The sequence below is a fragment of the Aquarana catesbeiana genome, linkage group LG03, assembly GCF_042186555.1.
Source record: "Aquarana catesbeiana isolate 2022-GZ linkage group LG03, ASM4218655v1, whole genome shotgun sequence".
In the NCBI taxonomy this organism is placed as follows: Eukaryota; Metazoa; Chordata; class Amphibia; order Anura; family Ranidae; genus Aquarana; species Aquarana catesbeiana.
In genome coordinates, this window is record NC_133326.1 from 155679777 (window position 1) to 155699598 (window position 19822).

Sequence of the window (19822 nt, forward strand, 5' to 3'; positions counted from 1 at the left end):
CTGGTCGTCCCAAACATTTTCCATTTAAGGATTATGGAGGCCACTGTGCTCTTAGGAATCTTAAAGTGCAGCAGAAATTTTTTTGTAACCTTGGCCAGATCTGTGCCTTGCCACAATTCTGTCTCTGAGCTCTTCAGGCAGTTCCCTTGACCTCATGATTCTCATTTGCTCTGACATTCACTGTGAGCTGTAAGGTCTCATATAGACAGTTGTGTGGCTTTCCTAATCAAGTCCAATCAGCACAATCACACACAGCTGAACTCAAATGAATGTCACAGCAAAGGGTCTGAACACTTAGGACCATGTGATATTTCAGTTTTTCTTTTTTAATAAATCTGCAAAAATGACAACAATTCTGTGTTTTTCTGTCAATATGGGGTGCTGTGTGTACATTAATGAGGAAAAAAAAATGAACTTAAATGATTTTAGCAAATGGCTGCAATATAACAAAGAGTGAAAAATTTAAGGGGGTCTGAATACTTTCCGTCCCCACTGTATAATCAATTTAGAAATACACTACGGATGGCCACATGGATGAATGTTAATTTTAAAAATGGGAGGAACTCCACTTTAATATGAAAATATTAAATTCATTTTTATTCAAAAATACCATACCAGGAAAAAGGGAAGCTGGCACTGCGTATGTGAGTGTAAGGTCTACTGTCTTCTACAGGAAACAGTGTGCATTGGTCTTACACCTCGAGGTTAAATGCATGCAAATCCAAAAAACAAAAAAAGTTTAAATACTGGAGCCCACCAATCCTTATATGTTGTAGCTGTATTCGTTTTTTTTTTTTTTTTTGGCTTTTTTCACTTGGTGGTCTGGCCAGCAACACACTATTTGTCTAAGAGCAGCTCTACTCATTTCTCCACTGGAGGAGGGCAAAATTTAGATGGACAAGTAGGTTAAGATGGATTTTACATAGGTGACTAACAAATTAAAGCCTAACTGATAGCACTTTTTAAGCAGTTAAGGAAACAGGTTATTTTCCTTTTTCGGATAAAGGTTTTACCCAAATGAATTATGACCATTGTAAGCACCCCTTCCAGTGTTAAAGTGGAAGTAAACTCATAGGTGGAGGGGGAGATTTTTTACATAATTTACAATAATTTGCAAATGTCCACAGCACTGCATACTTGAAGAAGATTATGACAGGCACCTGCCTTCTTCTGTGATGTCCTCATTGATTGAGACTGTCACTGATGTGTCGTTCCCCCCCCCCCCCCCCCACCACCAGCAATTCTCCCTGATCCAGCAGGGATCCTCTTTGGCCACTGATAATGTAACTCATCCACTGCAATTACATTACAAACACCATCATAGTTTTTTGACCATTCTCATCCTGTGACTCAATAGACAACACCATCACCTCCTCCTCCCCCCCTTCCCTATCTGACTTTTACTTTTATTATTGTCCGTGAGTATATTTGTCAGAAACTGTCATGGTTGCAGATTTTTCTTACTTTCTTAAAGTGGTTGCAAAGGCAGGTGGTTTTTTTTACCTTACTGCGATCTCGATCCAGCGATGTGCACAAGAGTCGAGGCTCTCTCGGTTTTCTCATTGGCTCCTGCTGCTGTCAATCAGAGCCAGTGAGGAGGGAGTGGGGTCGAGCCCCACTCTGTGTGTCTTATGGACACACAAAGCGGGGATCAGGAGCGAGCACACACGAGTGCCCCCATAGCAAGCCTATTTCTATAGGGGAACTCAGCAGGGAGGGAAGGGAGGGGGTGAAGCGAGGAGGAGCAAGAAGGAGCCAGGGGGTGAAGCGGAGGATCAGGGCTACTCTGTGCACAGAGCAGGAAAGTATAACCCGTTTGTTATTTTAATAGGATAAAAAGAAATAGAGACTTTACAATCACTAACATTCAGAAAAACTTGTGTATTAGTACTGTATATGCACTCCCCCTCCGCCCCCCCCCCCCCCCCCCCCAAAAAAAAGCTTGTCTTAATTTAATAGTGCAAATTAAAAAACAAAAAAGTATTACTGACAGACAACTGTGTGGAGTGATTAAGACCATTTAATAACGCATCTAAATAAGACAACTTTTCTAACTGTTTACCTTTTAATTAGCAGTAAGATTACTCTGCTCTGTACAAACGTTAGGTATAGTACTCATTTCTGATGAGCAAAGATATACATCTTAATATGGTTTACTGATTCCCCTTACTGTTCCACTCACTTGAATATGCAAATAGCTCTGTGCAAGTTGTGAGAAACGTCATAGCATCCTTGTAAATTGTGCCCCTTTGCTTACACAATGCCAAAATGTTTTGTTTGGTTGTTTGAATGTTAGTTAAAAATAAAATACTTTCTTATTAAAAAAAAAAATAATTTTTAAAATAAGATCACTTTATTCTGGTAAACTTGGTCCTTACCGGCTCTGCTTCACCTTTGCCCCTTCTAACTTGCTCCTCAATAAATTTTGCAGTCCTCTCTTCGTCATCGAGATCCTGTTTCTTCTTTTTCTCTAGCTCCTGCTGTCTCTTGATTGTTTCCGGATCCCGGTCTATGTACTGAATGTACCAGCCCTTAGGGGTTTCATCAACTTTACATAAACCTAAAAGGACGTTTGATATAAAATAACTCATCAGGCAAAATTAATATGCTGCAATAATGCAAAGCTAAGGAAAGCACATTCACATGCTACATTAAATACATATGAGAAATGAAGCTAAAATAATTTTACACAAAAATGCCAAAAACAAAGATTTTTTTTAAAGATGATATAGGAATTTAACAATAATCAAGTGCTGAATTTTTTTTTTAGGGAGCAGGTACCTAGTTTCGACAACTTTCTGGGACACGTCACAGGCCCAGGAGGCTGCGGGTCCATTGAGAAAGTGCTGCGGAAGTCACAGCCAGCTTCCCACATCCGAATGGCGGCACCAGAGATTTAAAGACCGGCGAAGAACCGGCTGAGGTGAGGACAGCGCTGGATCCCTGAACTGGTAAGCGCATGTTTATTATCCACTTAACCTTAGGTGGACGTCATATGACATACAAACAGATACAATTATATGGTGCATTCTGGAGAAGGCTATGAAATGATATAGTTAAAAATGGTTGTGACCAAGTCACACAATAGGGCAATGTTATCAAGTCCGTTATAAGTCGTCTGTGTAAGGACAACAAAGAAGCTGTCCTTAGAGACTGCCGGCTGGGAAAAGCTAGAAAAGACTCTGAAACATGAAAGGAACAAAAAGCAGTGCCTTCTAAGTGTAGCAGTAATTACAATTTATGGCAGCCTGGATTTTAAAGTGTTACTAAACTAAGTAATATAAAAATAGGTCATCCAACCCACCTTCTTTTTACATTCAAATACTGCCACTAAATACCTTTTTGGCTGAATGTATACCACAGTCAAATGATAAACTGCAGTGTATGCACGAGTGCGGAGTGTTCAGGTAAGAGGAGATTTCCACTATAACCTGTGTCCTCATGCTCTTATGGGAGGCGGATCATCCATCAATCAAGATGTGACATCGTACTCACTGTGTTCTTTTTTAGTTACTGGGCATAGAGGAGGAGGGAGGGACTGGGCTGTCATTTAGGATCTGTATACACACCGAAATGTGTGATGTCATATCATGTGACCTGAACAGCTCAACTGACACAGGAAATGTTCTCTCCAGCAATAGAGACCAAACTGAGCATGTGCAGGAGGACTACTCTGACTGTGTTTTATCTGGCATTGCCCATTGTGTCCCTGCAGGAGGGGGAGGATCTGTCCATACAGGATCAAAGAGCCTTTTTACCCAATGCAGAGGATTAACCCCTCAAGTTCCACAGTATGTGTAACATGCTATTTTGCACATACAGGCAGATTTAATGGTTGTGGGTTTAGTAACAAAGTGGTGATATATACATATAAAAGCCATCATAGCGGCTGTTTAGTCGCTTGATTACTCTTATAGACAGCGGGAGGGGACGTCCCCCCTCCTTTCAGTGCTTCTCCGGTATCTCCAGCAATCGGGGAGTCGAAGAAAGAATCCGCCTCCAGTTTATCATAGAGCGAGCCGGGGACCAGATGACCCTCAGAGGCTGAAAGCGAAGTAATTTCCGGCTTCGGCAGATGTAAACACTGCTATTTTTTTTAGCTGGAAAGTCCGAGATCGATTTTTTTTTTTTATCCCAGGCTTTCCAGCCTGGAGGAGAGATGTAGGGACTTCTATACCCCCGATCTCTCCATAAAGAGGACCTGTCATGCCCTAATCCTATTACAAGGGATGTTTACAATCCTTGTAATAGGAATAAAAGTAATCAAAAATAAAAGAATGTAAGGAAAAGTGTAAAATTTAAAGCGCCCCCATCCCCTGGTTCTCTAAATTGGTAACCTGTAAAAGCATCACCTATGGAGATTTTTAAGCAGCAAAGTTTGGCGCCATTCCACCAGTGTGTGCAATTTTAAAGTGTGACATGTTAGGTATTTATTTACGCAGCGTAAAAGCTTTCACATTATACAAAAAAATTGGGGTAAATATTGTGTTTTTTTACAAAAAAAATTGCTGCACAAATACTGCATGACATAAAAATTGCAACAGCCGCTATTTTATTCCCTATGGTCTCTGCTAAAAAAAAATTAAATAAATGTATATATAAAAAAAATGTATGTATGTATATAAATAAATCACTAATCATACTGCTACCGGTGTGAACATTACTGCACAGTGAAGTGCACTGAATCTTGGCTTAGAACTTCATTAGTCATTTCTCTATCATTCAGTTATATTTAATTGGTCACGTGTTTAATTTACTGTATACGCACTAGCTCAAACAAATTACCTTCTCTGCCCAGCCATTTTGTGAAGTCTGTCAGTGTCTCCCACTGTGTGGCATTCATGTGTACGTGCTCTCGATGACTGATGTACTCATTGTAAACAATGTTATTGTGAACACGTTTAGTACCTGTTGAAGTTAGAACAAAAGAGATAAGCTGACACAGGGAAACCAATACTGTATATCTCACAAGAACATTTCAGCCCCGTCTGAAAAAAAAAAAAAAATTAAAGTCAGCAGTTACAAATACTGTAGCTGCTGACTTTTAATATAAGGACACTTACCTGTCCAGGGATCCTGGGATGTCAGTACCCCAAGCCATTTCTTCCATCGGCTTTGGGTGCAGGCGATGGCATTGCAAGTTAGGGAAACCGGCAGTGAAACCTTCAGGCTTCTGCGCATGCGCGAGTTGCACTGCGCTTTCTGAATGGCCCCGCTGTCTTCTGGGACACACAGGTCCCAGAAGGCAGCAGGTGGAAGGAGGAGGGACCAGATATGTTGTAGATCGCCATGCACAGATCTCACCCGGAAGCGGGAGTGGGTACCTGTCAAAACCAGATACCCGCTCCCCCCCCCCCCCAAAAAAAAAGTGCCAAATGTGGCAGTGGGGGTGCAAACAAGTGGAGCTTCCCCTTTTGGGTGGAGCTCCGCTTTAATATACTAGTGTAAATGAGCTTCTGAGAAACCTTAGCTCCACCTTCCTCTGACAAGCATACATGATATTCCTTCTTCATTGGGCAAAACAACCAACATAAGATGTACACTGAGAAAGAGCTGCATGTCAAACCTAAAACTGGGACACATTTGCCGGCTCAAAAAAAAAAAAAAAACGGCCGACATTCAGCTCATATGTATGTCAGTCTGTCCGACAGAAGTCGCTCGTTTGGACATGCATGCTGGAAAACCAGCAGCCGACTGACTCAGCCAACAGCAGAGAGCACTGATCGGAGTGTTCTGGCGGGGTTCCCCTGTCAGAACACAATAGCTCAGTGGGGGAGATCGCTATACTAACTTCATATAGTTAGTATAGCGGCTCCGACTGGAGCTGACAGGTTTTTCCCACTCAACCCAGCTAGGTGATTTGAATTGCGGGCAGGATCGCTGCGATTCCAAATCCCAAGCGGGACATGTTTGCAATGCCATTACTTCTTAATGGCACCCTAATTGCAGTGTGATTTTGGCAGGAAAAAACATACTGCAATCACGGCAAAACCCAATGCGCTGCGATGGCATTGCATACGCGTCCAGCATTTTGCCATGATTTAGAATCGTGGGCAGAATCGCAGCAATTCCACCTGTGATTCAAATCGCCTAAGTGTGAATGGAGCCTGATAAGCAGAGAGTGGAAAATCAGCTTCACCTCCCATTCAAGCTGTGCTAAGTGCAGTCAGAGTCAGGTGGAGCATGAGCAGCCCATGTACACCTAGACTTTTTATAATTAGCAACATTAAAGCCAGAATCCTATTAGCCTGGAATAATGTGGGTCTTCCTCAGAAATAATAGATACAACCTCACTCACCAAATCGTCGACTCAGCAACTCCAAAAATTCGTTGCGGAATTCTCTTAAAAACAAACAAAAAAAAATTGTTAATTCCAATTAACAGTTTCTTTTAATAGTTAGTTAATGCAAACATTGCTTAGATCAACTAGATTTACATTACAATTGTTTCATTAAAAATACCATTGAAAGTCTTGTCAGGCAATGAAAATTAAATGGCAATACATTAAAAAATTTGGGGTTGCGCCAATACTTTTTTTTTTTTTAAATCGGCGAGTATGAATACCGATTCCTTTGCGGTGTGGTTTGAGTCCATGAATGGCCTCAAATCATACTGCAAAGAATCGCATGTGATTTGAACAGAAATGGGGCACAATTCCTGTCCGAGTTGCATGCCGTTTCCCGTGCCGCTCCTGTGTGAACCCAGGCTCAAGTCATTATGACAATCCTGGGTTTACAGAGGAGCGGTGGGGAAACTGAATGTTTGATCAAACTGTAGTGCAAGCACAGCCTACATGGGAGCGGCAACGCCGTTCTAAATTCAGGAACATTGAAGCATCTTTCCACACAATTACAGAAAGGTGCATTAGATGGACAGTGGCTTAGGGGTTAGAACTCCTGCCTTGAGGCACCATCTTCCTGTAATTCTAAGCTCATACAAAAGGCACGGGCTGGAGGGGCAAGAAAAAGGCTGTGATTGGAAGAACCCCTCCCTCCAAACAGCCCATATCATGTTTTTGCATGGTAAAAATAAAGATGAGTTCAAATACATATTTGTATTATGATTTAACACATTTGATATTATGTATTTTTCCTCTGTAGTCCATAAAGTGTCTTTTTTTTTTTTTTTTTTTTTTTTTTTTTTAATATGTGACCAGCAGCAGTGAACTAAAAGCTCCTTCCGCTGAGGTTTCCCTGCTGACAGGTTGAGAGAGCTGGGTCACAGGACAGATATATATGGAATTATGAAAAAAAAGGTACTTAGATTTTTTATTTTTTTTTAATTATTAACCGGTTCAATACAGGGCAATTTCACCCCCTTCCTTCCCAGGCCAATTTTTAGTTTTCAGCGCTGTCGCATTTTAAACGTCAATTGCGCGGTCGTGCGACGTTGTACCCAAAAACAATTGACGTCCTTTTTTCACCACAAATAGAGCTTTTTTTTGGTGGTATTTGATCGCCTCTGCGGTTTTTATTTTTTGCGCTATAAACAAAAGAAGAGCGACAATTTTGAAAAAAAACACAATATTTTTTACTTTTTGCTATAATAAATATCCCAATTTTTTTTTTAAAAACACATTTTTTCCTCAGTTTTGGCCGATACGTATTCTTCTACATATTTTTGGTAAAAAAAAAATAAAAATTGCAATACGCGTATATTGATTGGTTTGCGCAAAAGTTATAGCGTCTACAAAATACGGGATAGATTTATGGCATTTTTTAAAAAAATATTTTTTTAAAATTTTTTTAGCGGCGATCACGATTTTTTTTGGTGACTGCGACATTATGGCGGACACATCGGACACTTTTGGGACCAATCACATTTATACAGCGATCAATGCTATAAAATTGCATTGATTACTGTGTAAATGTGACAGGCAGTGAAGGGGTTAACCACTAGGGGGCGGGGAGGGGTTAAGTATGTTTCCTAGGGAATGATTCTAACTGAAGGGGGAGGGGACGCACTAGGGGAGGAGACCGATCAGTGTTCCTCCGTTCTGGGAACACAGATCGCTCTCCTCAGAGCTGACAGGCTGTGGATCTGTGTGTTTACACACACAGATCCACATGCCGGCCCGGTTAACGGGCAATCGCGGGTGCCCGGCGGACATCGCGGCCGCCGGGCACACGCACCAGGTCCCGAGTGCGCGCCCCCTAGACGGCCGGGAATCCCAGGACGTCATATGACGTCCACCCAGGATGGGAGATCCCATCTGTGGACGTCATATGACTATACGCGGGTATTGAAGTGGTTAAAATAATTAGTGCTATCATCCATATACAGAAATAGAAGGGTCAATGTAAATTAAACAGTGTGTATCACTTTACTTTAAAATTTTTGAAACAAATGACACTCACTCTGAAAAATAATCCATAAACTGTTCGGGATTCTCTGAAGCAAGCAGCAGCTGCCTCTGGTGAGACTCTGACAAGCAGTGACATTTGAAGCCATTCTTCAATGGAGAAAAAGAAAAAGAAAAAAAAAAAAAAACGCATGTTAAATATGGAATCACATCTTTTTAAATGATCTAAAATGCAAAGAACACATGTTCAAACACAAGAAAAAAAATCATTTTGTGTTTCGTGTTTGTGTTTATTAAGAGTCAACAGGTACAAAAAGTGTAAGGTGAACTTACACAGGACCCCCCCCCCCGGCAGTCCCACTGAACTGCAGCATGGGTATCTCCCGTACCGAGCCCAGGTATAGCCACCCCAGGGGTCCGGGGCTTAGAAAATAGGATTTATTAAACAGCTTGCCTGTAAAATCCTTTTCTCGGAGTACATAACGGGACAGAGAGCCATAGTATTAACTATATGGGTTATAGCCGACTTCAGGTGCTGGACACTGGCATGCCCAATACAGAAAGTTCACTCCCTATATAACCCCTCCTCCTTCCCGAAGTACCTTAGTTTTTGTAGCAAAGAAATATACTTAAACACCAGAAAGAGGGGAGGGACCTCTGTGTCCCATGATGTACTTCAAGAAAAGGATTTTACAGGCAAGCTGTTAAAAAAATCCTATTTTCTTTATCGTACATCACGGGACACAGAGCCATAGTATTAACTATATGGGACGTCCCATAGCAATGCTATTTGAGGAGAGGGAGACACAACCCGTAGGACACCCCCAGACTTGAGGACCTATACTGCTGCCTGCAGCACACTGGGCCCAAAGGCGATATCCTCATGCCTTTTTACGTCCGCCTGATAAAACTTGGTGAATGTATGTACTGAAGACCAAGTTGCGGCCTTACAGATCTGAGCCATGAAGGCCTGGTGACGCACTGCCCAAGAAGCACTAACCTCCCTGGTAGAGTGCGCTTTGACTTGAAAAGGTGGAATCTTACCCCTTAAATCATAAGCCTGAATTATAACTTGCCAAATCCACTTAGTGACAGTGGATTTCGACGCTGCCTGTCCTTTCTTAGGACCTTCTGGTAGTATAAATAAGACATCAGTCTTCCGGATCTGAGCAGTCAATTTTTAAATAGACTTTTACCACTCTCACCACATCAAGACAATGTAGTGACTTCTCTTCCCTGGAACATGGTTTTGGAAAAAAAACGATGGCAGGACAATATCTTGGTTCAGGTGAAAACCTGATACCACTTTTGGCAGGAAACCTGGACGAGGACGCAACACAACGATGTCCTTGTGAATAATTAAATATTGCTCTTTACAAGAAAGAGCAGCCAATTCTGAGACCCTCCTTGCTGAGGATATAGCAACCAAAAATACTAACTTCCTTGTCAGAAGGACTAAGGGAGTATGCTGTATTGGTTCAAATGGCTGTTTTTGTAACACTGACAAAACTAATGCCGCGTACACACGGTCGGACTTTTCGACCGGACGGGTCCGACAGACTTTCCAGCGGACTTTCGACTGACTTTCTAACGAACGGACTTGCCTACACACGATCACACCAAAGTCCGACGGATTCGTACGCGATGACGTACACCGGACTAAAATAAGGAAGTTGATAGCCAGTAACCAATAGCTGCCCTAGCGACGGTTTTTGTCCGTCAGACTAGCATACAGACGAGCGGATTTCTGGGTCTGGCGGAGTTACGACGTAAAGATTTGAAGCAAGTTCCAAATCTAAAGTCCGTCAGATTTGCGACTTGAAAAGTCCGCTGAAGGTCCGGTGAAGCCCACACACGATCAGATTGTCCGCCGGATTTGGTCCGTTGGTGTCCATCGGACCAGTTCGGTCGAAAAGTCCGGCCGTGTGTACGCGGCATAAGAATGTGAAGCAAGCGGTCTTTGAAATAAGACCAATAAAGCTGAGACTTGGCCCTTAATAGTACTCAAGGCCAATTTCATCTCTACCCCTAATTGTAGAAAGGCAAGAATTCTGCCTATAATCCTCACAACTCCTTTCCCATTCCCCCCGTTCCCCCTCTTTTTCTCCCCCCTTTCCCTTTTTCTTCTTCTCTTCTTTCCCTTACCTTCTTCTTTCCTCTTTTCTTTGCCCCTCGTCCTTTTTTCCTGCCCTTTATCCCCTTTTCTCCCTTTTTTTTTTTTCTCTTTTTGCCTTCTCTCTTTGCGTGCATCTCCCAGTTCTACTTTCAACATATACCCATTAGGTTCAAATAACTTTTGAATATGAACTCCAATCATTTTCATAACTTGGGCTTATCACCCCAAATAAAAACCCTATAAAATAAGGAGTATCATTAGTATATGACTCACATAAGTTCATAGAAATTAAAAAATAAACCTAACACACTCCTTACATGCGCTGATTGATGCTATTGCTTGATGTTTGGATCACAGGTGCCGCTGACCCACACGTGCCTCTTGCCGGTTGTGGGGCATTCCCTATGTGTAGTTCACCGTAAGTTACGCAATTGCTGCTTGACTCCCCCCTATCGGGGTGTTGGCTGGCCGGGGGACTCTAGGCGGGGACCGGACTGGTGGAGGCTTCTTTGAAAGTCTTAGGTTCAGGAGACCTGGCTACACGCAGACTCTTGGTAACTATGTCTAAGACCCCTGCAAATTACTACATATAAATTGTATATTTTTGTATTGATACTATTTTTATGTATATAACTTTTCAACAGCGCATGCATTTCCTCTGAAGAAGACCCGATGGGGTTGAAACGCGGCAGACCTATCCAAGCGCCTGTTCTTTGTATTATTTACGTGTAGCCCTGTATATGCTCCTGTGCTTTTTATAACTTGTACACAGTTCATGTTTTTTACTCTACTGTCCTATGCTCAAATAAAATTATCATCATTTTATACCTTTGTACGAGTTTTGTGCTGCCAAGAAAACCCCCTTGTCCTTGGGGGACAAATTCCCTTTTTGTAATTCTATTTGGGGTGTGCAGCCATTTTCCTTTCCCTCCTTTTTTTCAGAATTCTGCCTATGATATAATTCCGAGGGTGCAAACCTTGGATTCACACCAGGAAACATAAACCCTCCAGACCCTATAATATATAGTTCTGGAAGCTGGCTTCCTTGCATTAATCAAGGTAGAGATAACTGACCCGGAAAGCCCACGGTTTTTTCAGAATGTGGGTTTCAATAGCCAAGCCGTTAAATTTAGAGTTCGTAAGGTAGGACGGAGTATCAGCCTCTGTGTGAGTAGGTCTGGCCGTAGTGGAAGGGACCATGGATCCTCCACCGCCATCTTTTACGATTTCTGCATACCAGGACCTTCTGGGCCACCAGAATTACCGGCTTTCTTTCCAGCTTGAGCCTGCAAAGAAGTCGTGGCAGCAACTGAATAGGGGGAAATGCATAAATCAGTGAGAACTGATCCCACGGGGTCACCAACACATCTGTTCCGCATGCGAGTGGATCCCTTGTCCTGGACACAAAGTTGACCAACTTCATGTTGAATCTGGATGCCAGAAGATCTACGTCCGGAGTCCCCCATCTTTGGCAAACAGCCCGAAAAGTGTCGGGGTGAAGGGACCATTCCCCCGGGAATAACTGCTGGCGACTCAAGTAGTCCGCCTGCCAATTCTCTACTCCCGGAATGAAGACTGCCGATAGGCACGGAACATTCCTTTCTGCCCAAGTTAGAATATGGTTCACCTCTCTCTGCACTGCGAGACTCTTGGTGCCACCTTGGTGATTGGTATAGGCCACAGCTGTGACCTTGTCGGAATGGATCCTGACAGGACAACCCCGTAACCTGAATGTCCAGGCCTTCGGAGCCAGACCTGCTGCCCGAATCTCTAGGATGTTGATGGGCAAGGTCCTTTCGGTTCTCGACCACTGTCCCTGGACAGTTGTCTTTTCTACTACTCCCCAACCTGAAAGACTGGCATCTGTCGTTACCACCTTCCAGATAACTGGTCTGAAGGATTTTCCTTTCAGTAGATTCCAGGTTACCAACCACCAACTGAGGCTCTGGGACACCCTTGGGGACAGCCGCATGGGCAAGTCTAAAGCTTGAACTGTTTTGTTCCAGGCAGACAGGATACTGTTTTGCAACAGTCTCAAATGGAACTGGGCATAGGGGACTGCTTCGAATTAAGCCACCAATCTTTCCTAACAACCTCATGCAAAGGCGAATGGAGGGATCTCTTTTTGACCTGACCATCTGCACCAGCTCTCTTATGGCGTAAACCTTTGCTTGAAGCAAGAACACTTTCTTCTGGGCCTATGATCAGACCCAAGTACTCCAGCCTTTTTAGCGGTTTTAAGGAAGACTTCTCTAGGTTGAGGATCCAACCTAGACTTTCCAGGTAACTGGTTGTAATGTGTACGCTTTGCTCCAAACAGGCCAGCGACCGGGCTATTAGCAATAGACCGTCTAGATACGCCAAGACTGTTATGCCCTGTACCTAGGCAGAGGTGGGGCCAAAACTTTTGTAAACATCCAGGGTGCTGTAGCCAGCCCAAAGGGCAGGGCTATAAACTGAAAATGCTGCTGTTCTACCTCGAACTGCAGAAACTTTTGGTGAGCAGACAATATAGGAACATGCAGATATGCATCCCTGATGTTGATAGATACCAGAAGTTCTCCTTATTGTAGGATAGAAATCACTGACCTGATCGACTCCATGCGAATTTAGCGGATCTTCAGGAACTGATTTCGATTTTTTACATCTAGAATAGGTCTGACATCTCCATCCAGTTTTGATAACGTAAAGAGGTTTGAATAAAACCCCAAACCTTGCTCTTCTGTGGGGATTTGTATGATCACCCCCTGAGCCATTAATCGGTCTAGTGCCCGAAACAGAGATTGCCTTTTCGTTCTATGGGAATGAGACGGTGGAAAGTCCCGAAATTCCAGTTTGTACCCTAGAGTTACCGTGGAGATGACCCATCTGTCCTGAATTTCCTCTTGCCAGACTTCTGAGAACTGCAGAAGTCTTCCCCCCACCCTGGCGAGGGGGGACGCCTCTTCATAATGAGGCTTTAGAACTCTGTTTTGCAGGTTTCCGGCCCCAGGACTTCTTTTGAGCCTGGGCCTGACCCTGAGGTTTTCCTCTTGAGTCTGATGGCAGAGGCCGTCGCCATTGCCTAGAGGCAGATGCCCTTGGCATAGGAGAAAGAGTCCGCTTAAATGAAGGGCATTTATTCTTTCTTTTGACTAGCAAAAGAGTACTTTTCCCACTGGAAATAGTTTGGATGTATTTGTCCAAATCATCTCCAAATACCAAATCCCCATGAAAAGGAAAACCAGTCAGGAGCTTTTTGCATGGTGCTTCGGCTGACCAATTTTTTAACCACAGGATTCTACACATGTGTACTAGCACAAGCGCAAGGTGAGACGCCTGGTGAATAGAATCTTTAATGGCGTCTATGGCAAAACATAATGCTCTTGGAAGTTCGGCCAAATCTTGCTGTACAGGAACCTCTTTAAGAGCCTGTCTAAATTGGTCCTTTAGGGATTGACAGATGCCTATTGCAGCGACTGCAGGCTGAGTAACGGCACCTGCCAAAGAAAGAGGACTTTAACAGGAATCCCAACCTTTTATCTGTTGGATCCTTAAGCATTTGTGCATGGTCTACTGGACAAGTTAAACTTTTATCCACACTGGAAATCGCAGCGTCAACTGCTGGTACATTCCATTTTTTGGTGAATTTCTCCTCCATGGGATAGAGAACTGAGAATCTCTTTGGAGGGAGAAAATGCTTATCTGGGTGATCCCATTCAGCATAAATAAGCTTTTCTAGTAATGCATGGACAGGAAATGCATGCAAAGGCTGTGAAGGTTTTAAGGAACCCAAGGAAGAAACCAAACTTTCAGCAGACTCCATTAGGGTTAGCGTGAAAGTGGAACGAACCATCTCCGTAAGAGATTGTACCAGCAACTTCTCAGATTGCGAGACTGAAAAGAGTTCATCTACCGTTGTTTACTCTGCACAGGAGTAATCTGTTTGTCTTTCCTCCTGATCGCCTGAGGGTAACACTTCATCCTGTACCCACTGTTCCATTGGTAAAGGGTCTAAGGTGAGGGAGGGGATCTAACACTTCCTATCCCTTTGGATGGAGGATGCAATTAAAGCCGCTAATCTTCCCTCTAGGCCCACCAGGGCAGAGGAAAAGGCATCTTCAGTCACGTATACAGGGGCTGAGATGTGAGAAGCAGCTGCACCACTAATTTGTTCCAATGACTCACCCTGGCTTGCCACAACTGGTATTTCAGGCGAGGATGACAGTGTAGAGGCACAGCTGGAGTTCCCAGCGCCTGGAGGTGGAATCTTTGGTACCTTTTTTGAGGTCCTTGTGGTGTCTTTTTTGGCAGACATAGTCCTAAGCACAAAAAGCAGAGCTATTATTTAAATGCACTAATCGCTGAACAATAGTCTGACAGTATAATGCCACTAATACAAGTTCGGTCTAGCTCTCTCCATATTAGGAATGCCCGTTTTGCACCCTTACATGCCCCACCGCTCCTGTGTCCTGAGTGTAGCCAGCTTGCTTCTCCTTGCTACACAGCCAAGGAGAGACTGCTCCAGGTAATGTCTCCTCTATGCGCTTGCATACTCGTGGACGTTATGTCCCACACACAGTGCCTAGGTCTTGCCCCCTCCGTACAACCTGCCCCTCTTTTGTTTGAAATTTTATAACGTTCCCGCAGACCCAACACAAGGGGGGAAGAGGCAGAGCCAAAAGACACCTGGCAGGAGAATAAATGTCTGCAGCCGAAAACCGGGACCTCTGCACCCCCTGCGGGGGGGGGGGGGGGGTATTACAAGGGGAGCCACGACAATTGTTGATCCCTAACCGCTCTTGGTTCCTCCAGGGGGGAGAAATGCAGGATGGCAGATCTCTTACCTGCAAGAGGAATCCCCACTGTGCAAGCTGCTGCTGCCACACATGGACTGACACATGGACTGACACTGAGCTGAAGTGAATACAACAGATTAAGGTATGAATACAACAGGTAAGGTATACTCCCTCTAGTGGAGATTTAAGGCATGACAACAACATTTTTCCCTAAGGAAGAAAAACCATAGGTGGACTTTTTCAGTTCCTAGGCTTTTTCCCTTACCTTATCCTCGCCGCAGGATACTGCATTGACAGATCCAAACTTCACCCATCACGACAGGCTGCGTTAACAAACCTTCAAGGACCAGTTCCCTTATTATTGGGGTTCCACTCCCTTGGACCTGTATTAGCACCCTGCCAGGAAAAACTTTTGGTAATGTAAGCTTGACCAAAGCCCTAGATCCCGAGGGTCCAGCCCTACAAAGAGGCGTTAAAGGCAAAACCTCGTTCTTCGTTTACTAGGCCCGGGTACCATCCACTTTGGCCTCAGTGGCACTTAGGATGGATCCGGTCTGTGGCGGCTATTTAAATCAAGCAAGGATCCCTCCAGCAAAGCTCCTCAGAGCACATCTTCACTTGTGACCAACACCTTAGACACTGGCGAAAAAACTGAGGTACTCCTGGTAGGAGGAGGGGTTATATAGGGAGTGAACTTCCTTTATTGGGTATGCCAGTGTCCAGCACCTGAAGGTGGCTATAACCCATATAGTTAATACTATGGCTCTGTGTCCCGTGATGTACGATAAAGAAATCCCCTCGGCATTCACTCTTCTTTCCCACTGAGAGGACAGGCTACGCGGGTTCCGATTGGAATGCTCCTGACGGGGTACGTTTAGGAGAGAAAACTCCAGGGATTTCTAAGCACCGGAGCAGTGAGGCGGCTATGGCAGGGCTCAGAACAGGAGACCACCGCGCTGAAGCTCAGTGGGACCGGGGGGATGAGGAAGAGGTCCCGAGTAAATTCACCTTACAGATTTTAAAGTAAAGGCAAACTAACCCTTTAATAAACACACACTCACCTGTCCCATGATCCAGCGATGCGGCCGTCTGAACCCCTGGCTCTCTCTCTCTCCGGCACCGCCATTGCAAGTGTGGGCACCCAGCTGTGACAACTTGAGGCTTCAAACTACGCCTCCTCAATGGCCGGGCAATCTTCTAGGACCTGTCAGGTGTGCACTACGCCTCCTCAATGGCCGGGCAATCTTCTAGGACCTGTCAGGTGTGCACTACGCCTCAATGGCCGGACAATCTTCTAGGACCTGTCAGGTGTGCACTACGCCTCAATGGCCGGACAATCTTCTAGGACCTGTCAGGTGTGCACTACGCCTCCTCAATGGCTGGGCAATCTTCTAGGACCTGTCAGGTGTGCACTACGCCTCCTCAATGGCTGGGCAATCTTCTAGGACCTGTCAGGTGTGCACTACGCCTCCTCAATGGCTGGGCAATCTTCTAGGACCTGTCAGGTGTACACTACGCCTCCTCAATGGCCGGGCAATCTTCTAGGACCTGTCAGGTGTGCACTACGCCTCAATGGCCGGACAATCTTCTAGGACCTGTCAGGTGTGCACTACGCCTCCTCAATGGCTGGGCAATCTTCTAGGACCTGTCAGGTGTGCACTACGCCTCAATGGCCGGACAATCTTCTAGGACCTGTCAGGTGTGCACTACGCCTCAATGGCCGGACAATCTTCTAGGACCTGTCAGGTGTGCACTACGCCTCCTCAATGGCTGGGCAATCTTCTAGGACCTGTCAGGTGTGCACTACGCCTCCTCAATGGCTGGGCAATCTTCTAGGACCTGTCAGGTGTGCACTACGCCTCCTCAATGGCTGGGCAATCTTCTAGGACCTGTCAGGTGTGCACTACGCCTCCTCAATGGCTGGGCAATCTTCTAGGACCTGTCAGGTGTACACTACGCCTCCTCAATGGCCGGGCAATCTTCTAGGACCTGTCAGGTGTGCACTACGCCTCAATGGCCGGACAATCTTCTAGGACCTGTCAGGTGTGCACTACGCCTCCTCAATGGCTGGGCAATCTTCTAGGACCTGTCAGGTGTGCACTACGCCTCAATGGCCGGACAATCTTCTAGGACCTGTCAGGTGTGCACTACGCCTCAATGGCCGGACAATCTTCTAGGACCTGTCAGGTGTGCACTACGCCTCCTCAATGGCTGGGCAATCTTCTAGGACCTGTCAGGTGTGCACTACGCCTCCTCAATGGCTGGGCAATCTTCTAGGACCTGTCAGGTGTGCACTACGCCTCCTCAATGGCTGGGCAATCTTCTAGGACCTGTCAGGTGTGCACTACGCCTCAATGGCCGGACAATCTTCTAGGACCTGTCAGGTGTGCACTACGCCTCAATGGCCGGACAATCTTCTAGGACCTGTCAGGTGTGCACTACGCCTCAATGGCCGGACAATCTTCTAGGACCTGTCAGGTGTGCACTACGCCTCCTCAATGGCTGGGCAATCTTCTAGGACCTGTCAGGTGTGCACTACGCCTCAATGGCCGGACAATCTTCTAGGACCTGTCAGGTGTGCACTACGCCTCCTCAATGGCTGGGCAATCTTCTAGGACCTGTCAGGTGTGCACTACGCCTCCTCAATGGCTGGGCAATCTTCTAGGACCTGTCAGGTGTGCACTACGCCTCCTCAATGGCCAGGCAATCTTCTAGGACCTGTCAGGTGTCCCAGAAAATTGCAGGGAGGAAGGGGGAGAGGAGAACTTCCACTGGAGCCGCCTAGGCTTTAAAGTGGATGTAAACCCACCGCTCACCCATTATAAACTAATGGCACAATATTAATCTGTGCACATATACAAGACTCCTGCATATAACCTTTCCCTCCCTCTGTAACCCCCTTCAGCTGTTGGCGCAAACACAACACTGCCCACTACAATGCAGAGCACTGACAGGCGTTCATGAGGCTTCTAAAAAAAAAAAAAACGCAGATAAATCGCCTCTTGTACACTGAGGGGTTCCATAGACTTTCATTACACACACTCATACTGTGCCCACAATACGATCGTTCCTCTATGACAGGCTACGAGGCTCGGTAGGTGATCGTAGGACATTTCCTGTATACAGAGCTGGGCACCATGCAGTGTGTAGTACATGGGCCTGGCATGTCCTCACCTCGTCCCGGCACTGTTTCTGGCACATCTGGCAGTACCATCGCAGCTTCTGTAGACCCTTCGATTTAATGCGATTGGCGATCGCCTTTGGGGTGAGAAAATCCGCCTTCCCCATCCCGACCACACTGCCAGCCGGTGTCCGATCCCAGGACCTGACGTAAGATGTGATTTCCTCGGCGTCACCGCGCACAGAACGGGCTGCGGATAGAGGAACGTCCTCTCTCTTCCGCCCTGCTCTAGTGCATATGTGGCGGCCATGTTTGAAATGGGCAATACTAAATCTACGATTGTGTGTATTGTTTTTTTTTATTAGTATTCATATTAGGTACGGATTAATAAAGAACAGCTGCATATTGAAGTAATGCGTTATATTTTTGCACGAGAGTCTACTGAAGATGTGCAAATATATTGCAGCAAAAAGCAGAGACCTCAATGAAAAATAATTTCCCGACCTGTAAAACTGATTCTGTACACTGCTTGTTCTGTATGCTGGGTGTAATGTTCAGTATTTGTTCTCAGGTTTATTACCACAACAAGGATGTACACGCTAGACATGTGCAATTCGTTTCGTTCCAAATTCTTTTTTTAACAAATTTAGACAAATTAATTAATTCGGACATTCAAAAATCCAAAAACCTATTCAAAATTCGAAAATCTGAAATAATAACTAATAATAACTTAACCACTACTAACTAATAAATTATAGTTACTGGAATTTCCATTCAAATTTGGCTGTTAGTGATCGTAACAAATACGAATTTATCCAAAGGTATGAATTATCCGAAATAACGAATGCCGTATCTAAACGAATAGACCGTAACAAATTAATAATAAATAACAACAATAATAAAACGTTTTATTATTTATTATTATTAATTTGTTCCGTTCCATTTGTTTAGATGCGACATTCGTTATTTTGGATAATTTGTAACTTCGGATAAATTCATATTTGTTACGATCACTAACAGCCAAATTTGAAAGGCAATTCCAATAACTAGAATTTAATAGTTATTTATTATTAGTTAGTTATCATTTAGAATTTTCGTTCTTTCGAATTTTCGGATTTTCGAATTTACAAATTTCTAATTTACGAATTGCGATTATAACAAATGACCCCAAAAACGAAAAAAAAACCAGAATGAAACAAAACGAATGAATTTTTCGGCAGTGCACATGTCTAGCACAACCATACATTCAGGTGTAACTCTCTGCCAGGGAGTCACATGTGCTCTGTACGGCCCACTGCCAGCCGCCTCTCAGAATCAATGATAGGCTGAACAAAGAAATAGGCTGTATGCAGATATACACATACATACCTCCCAACTTTTTGAAATTAAAACAAGGGACACCTATCAGCAAAAGTATGCAGGCATAGGACACACCCTGCCACACACTCTTAACCACTTCAGCCCCAGAAGGTTTTACCCCCTTAATGACCAGGCCATTTTTTGCG

The 19822-nt window shown here is 44.5% G+C and overlaps 1 protein-coding gene across 1 annotated transcript in view; it reads right to left on the reverse strand.

Annotated features, from left to right (window-relative positions):
- KIN (Kin17 DNA and RNA binding protein) overlaps positions 1-18570 on the reverse strand; it is a 58124-nt gene extending 39554 nt beyond the window's left edge. Inside the window, exons 1-5 of the mRNA XM_073619439.1 lie at positions 18371-18570; positions 8358-8452; positions 6299-6342; positions 4786-4908; positions 2379-2560 (exon numbers count right to left, since the gene is read on the reverse strand). Coding sequence (XP_073475540.1) covers positions 2379-2560; positions 4786-4908; positions 6299-6342; positions 8358-8452; positions 18371-18484 — 558 coding nt within the window. The 5' untranslated portion in view covers positions 18485-18570. The remainder of the gene's footprint in view (positions 1-2378; positions 2561-4785; positions 4909-6298; positions 6343-8357; positions 8453-18370) is intronic.
- Positions 18571-19822: the final 1252 nt, after the last annotated feature.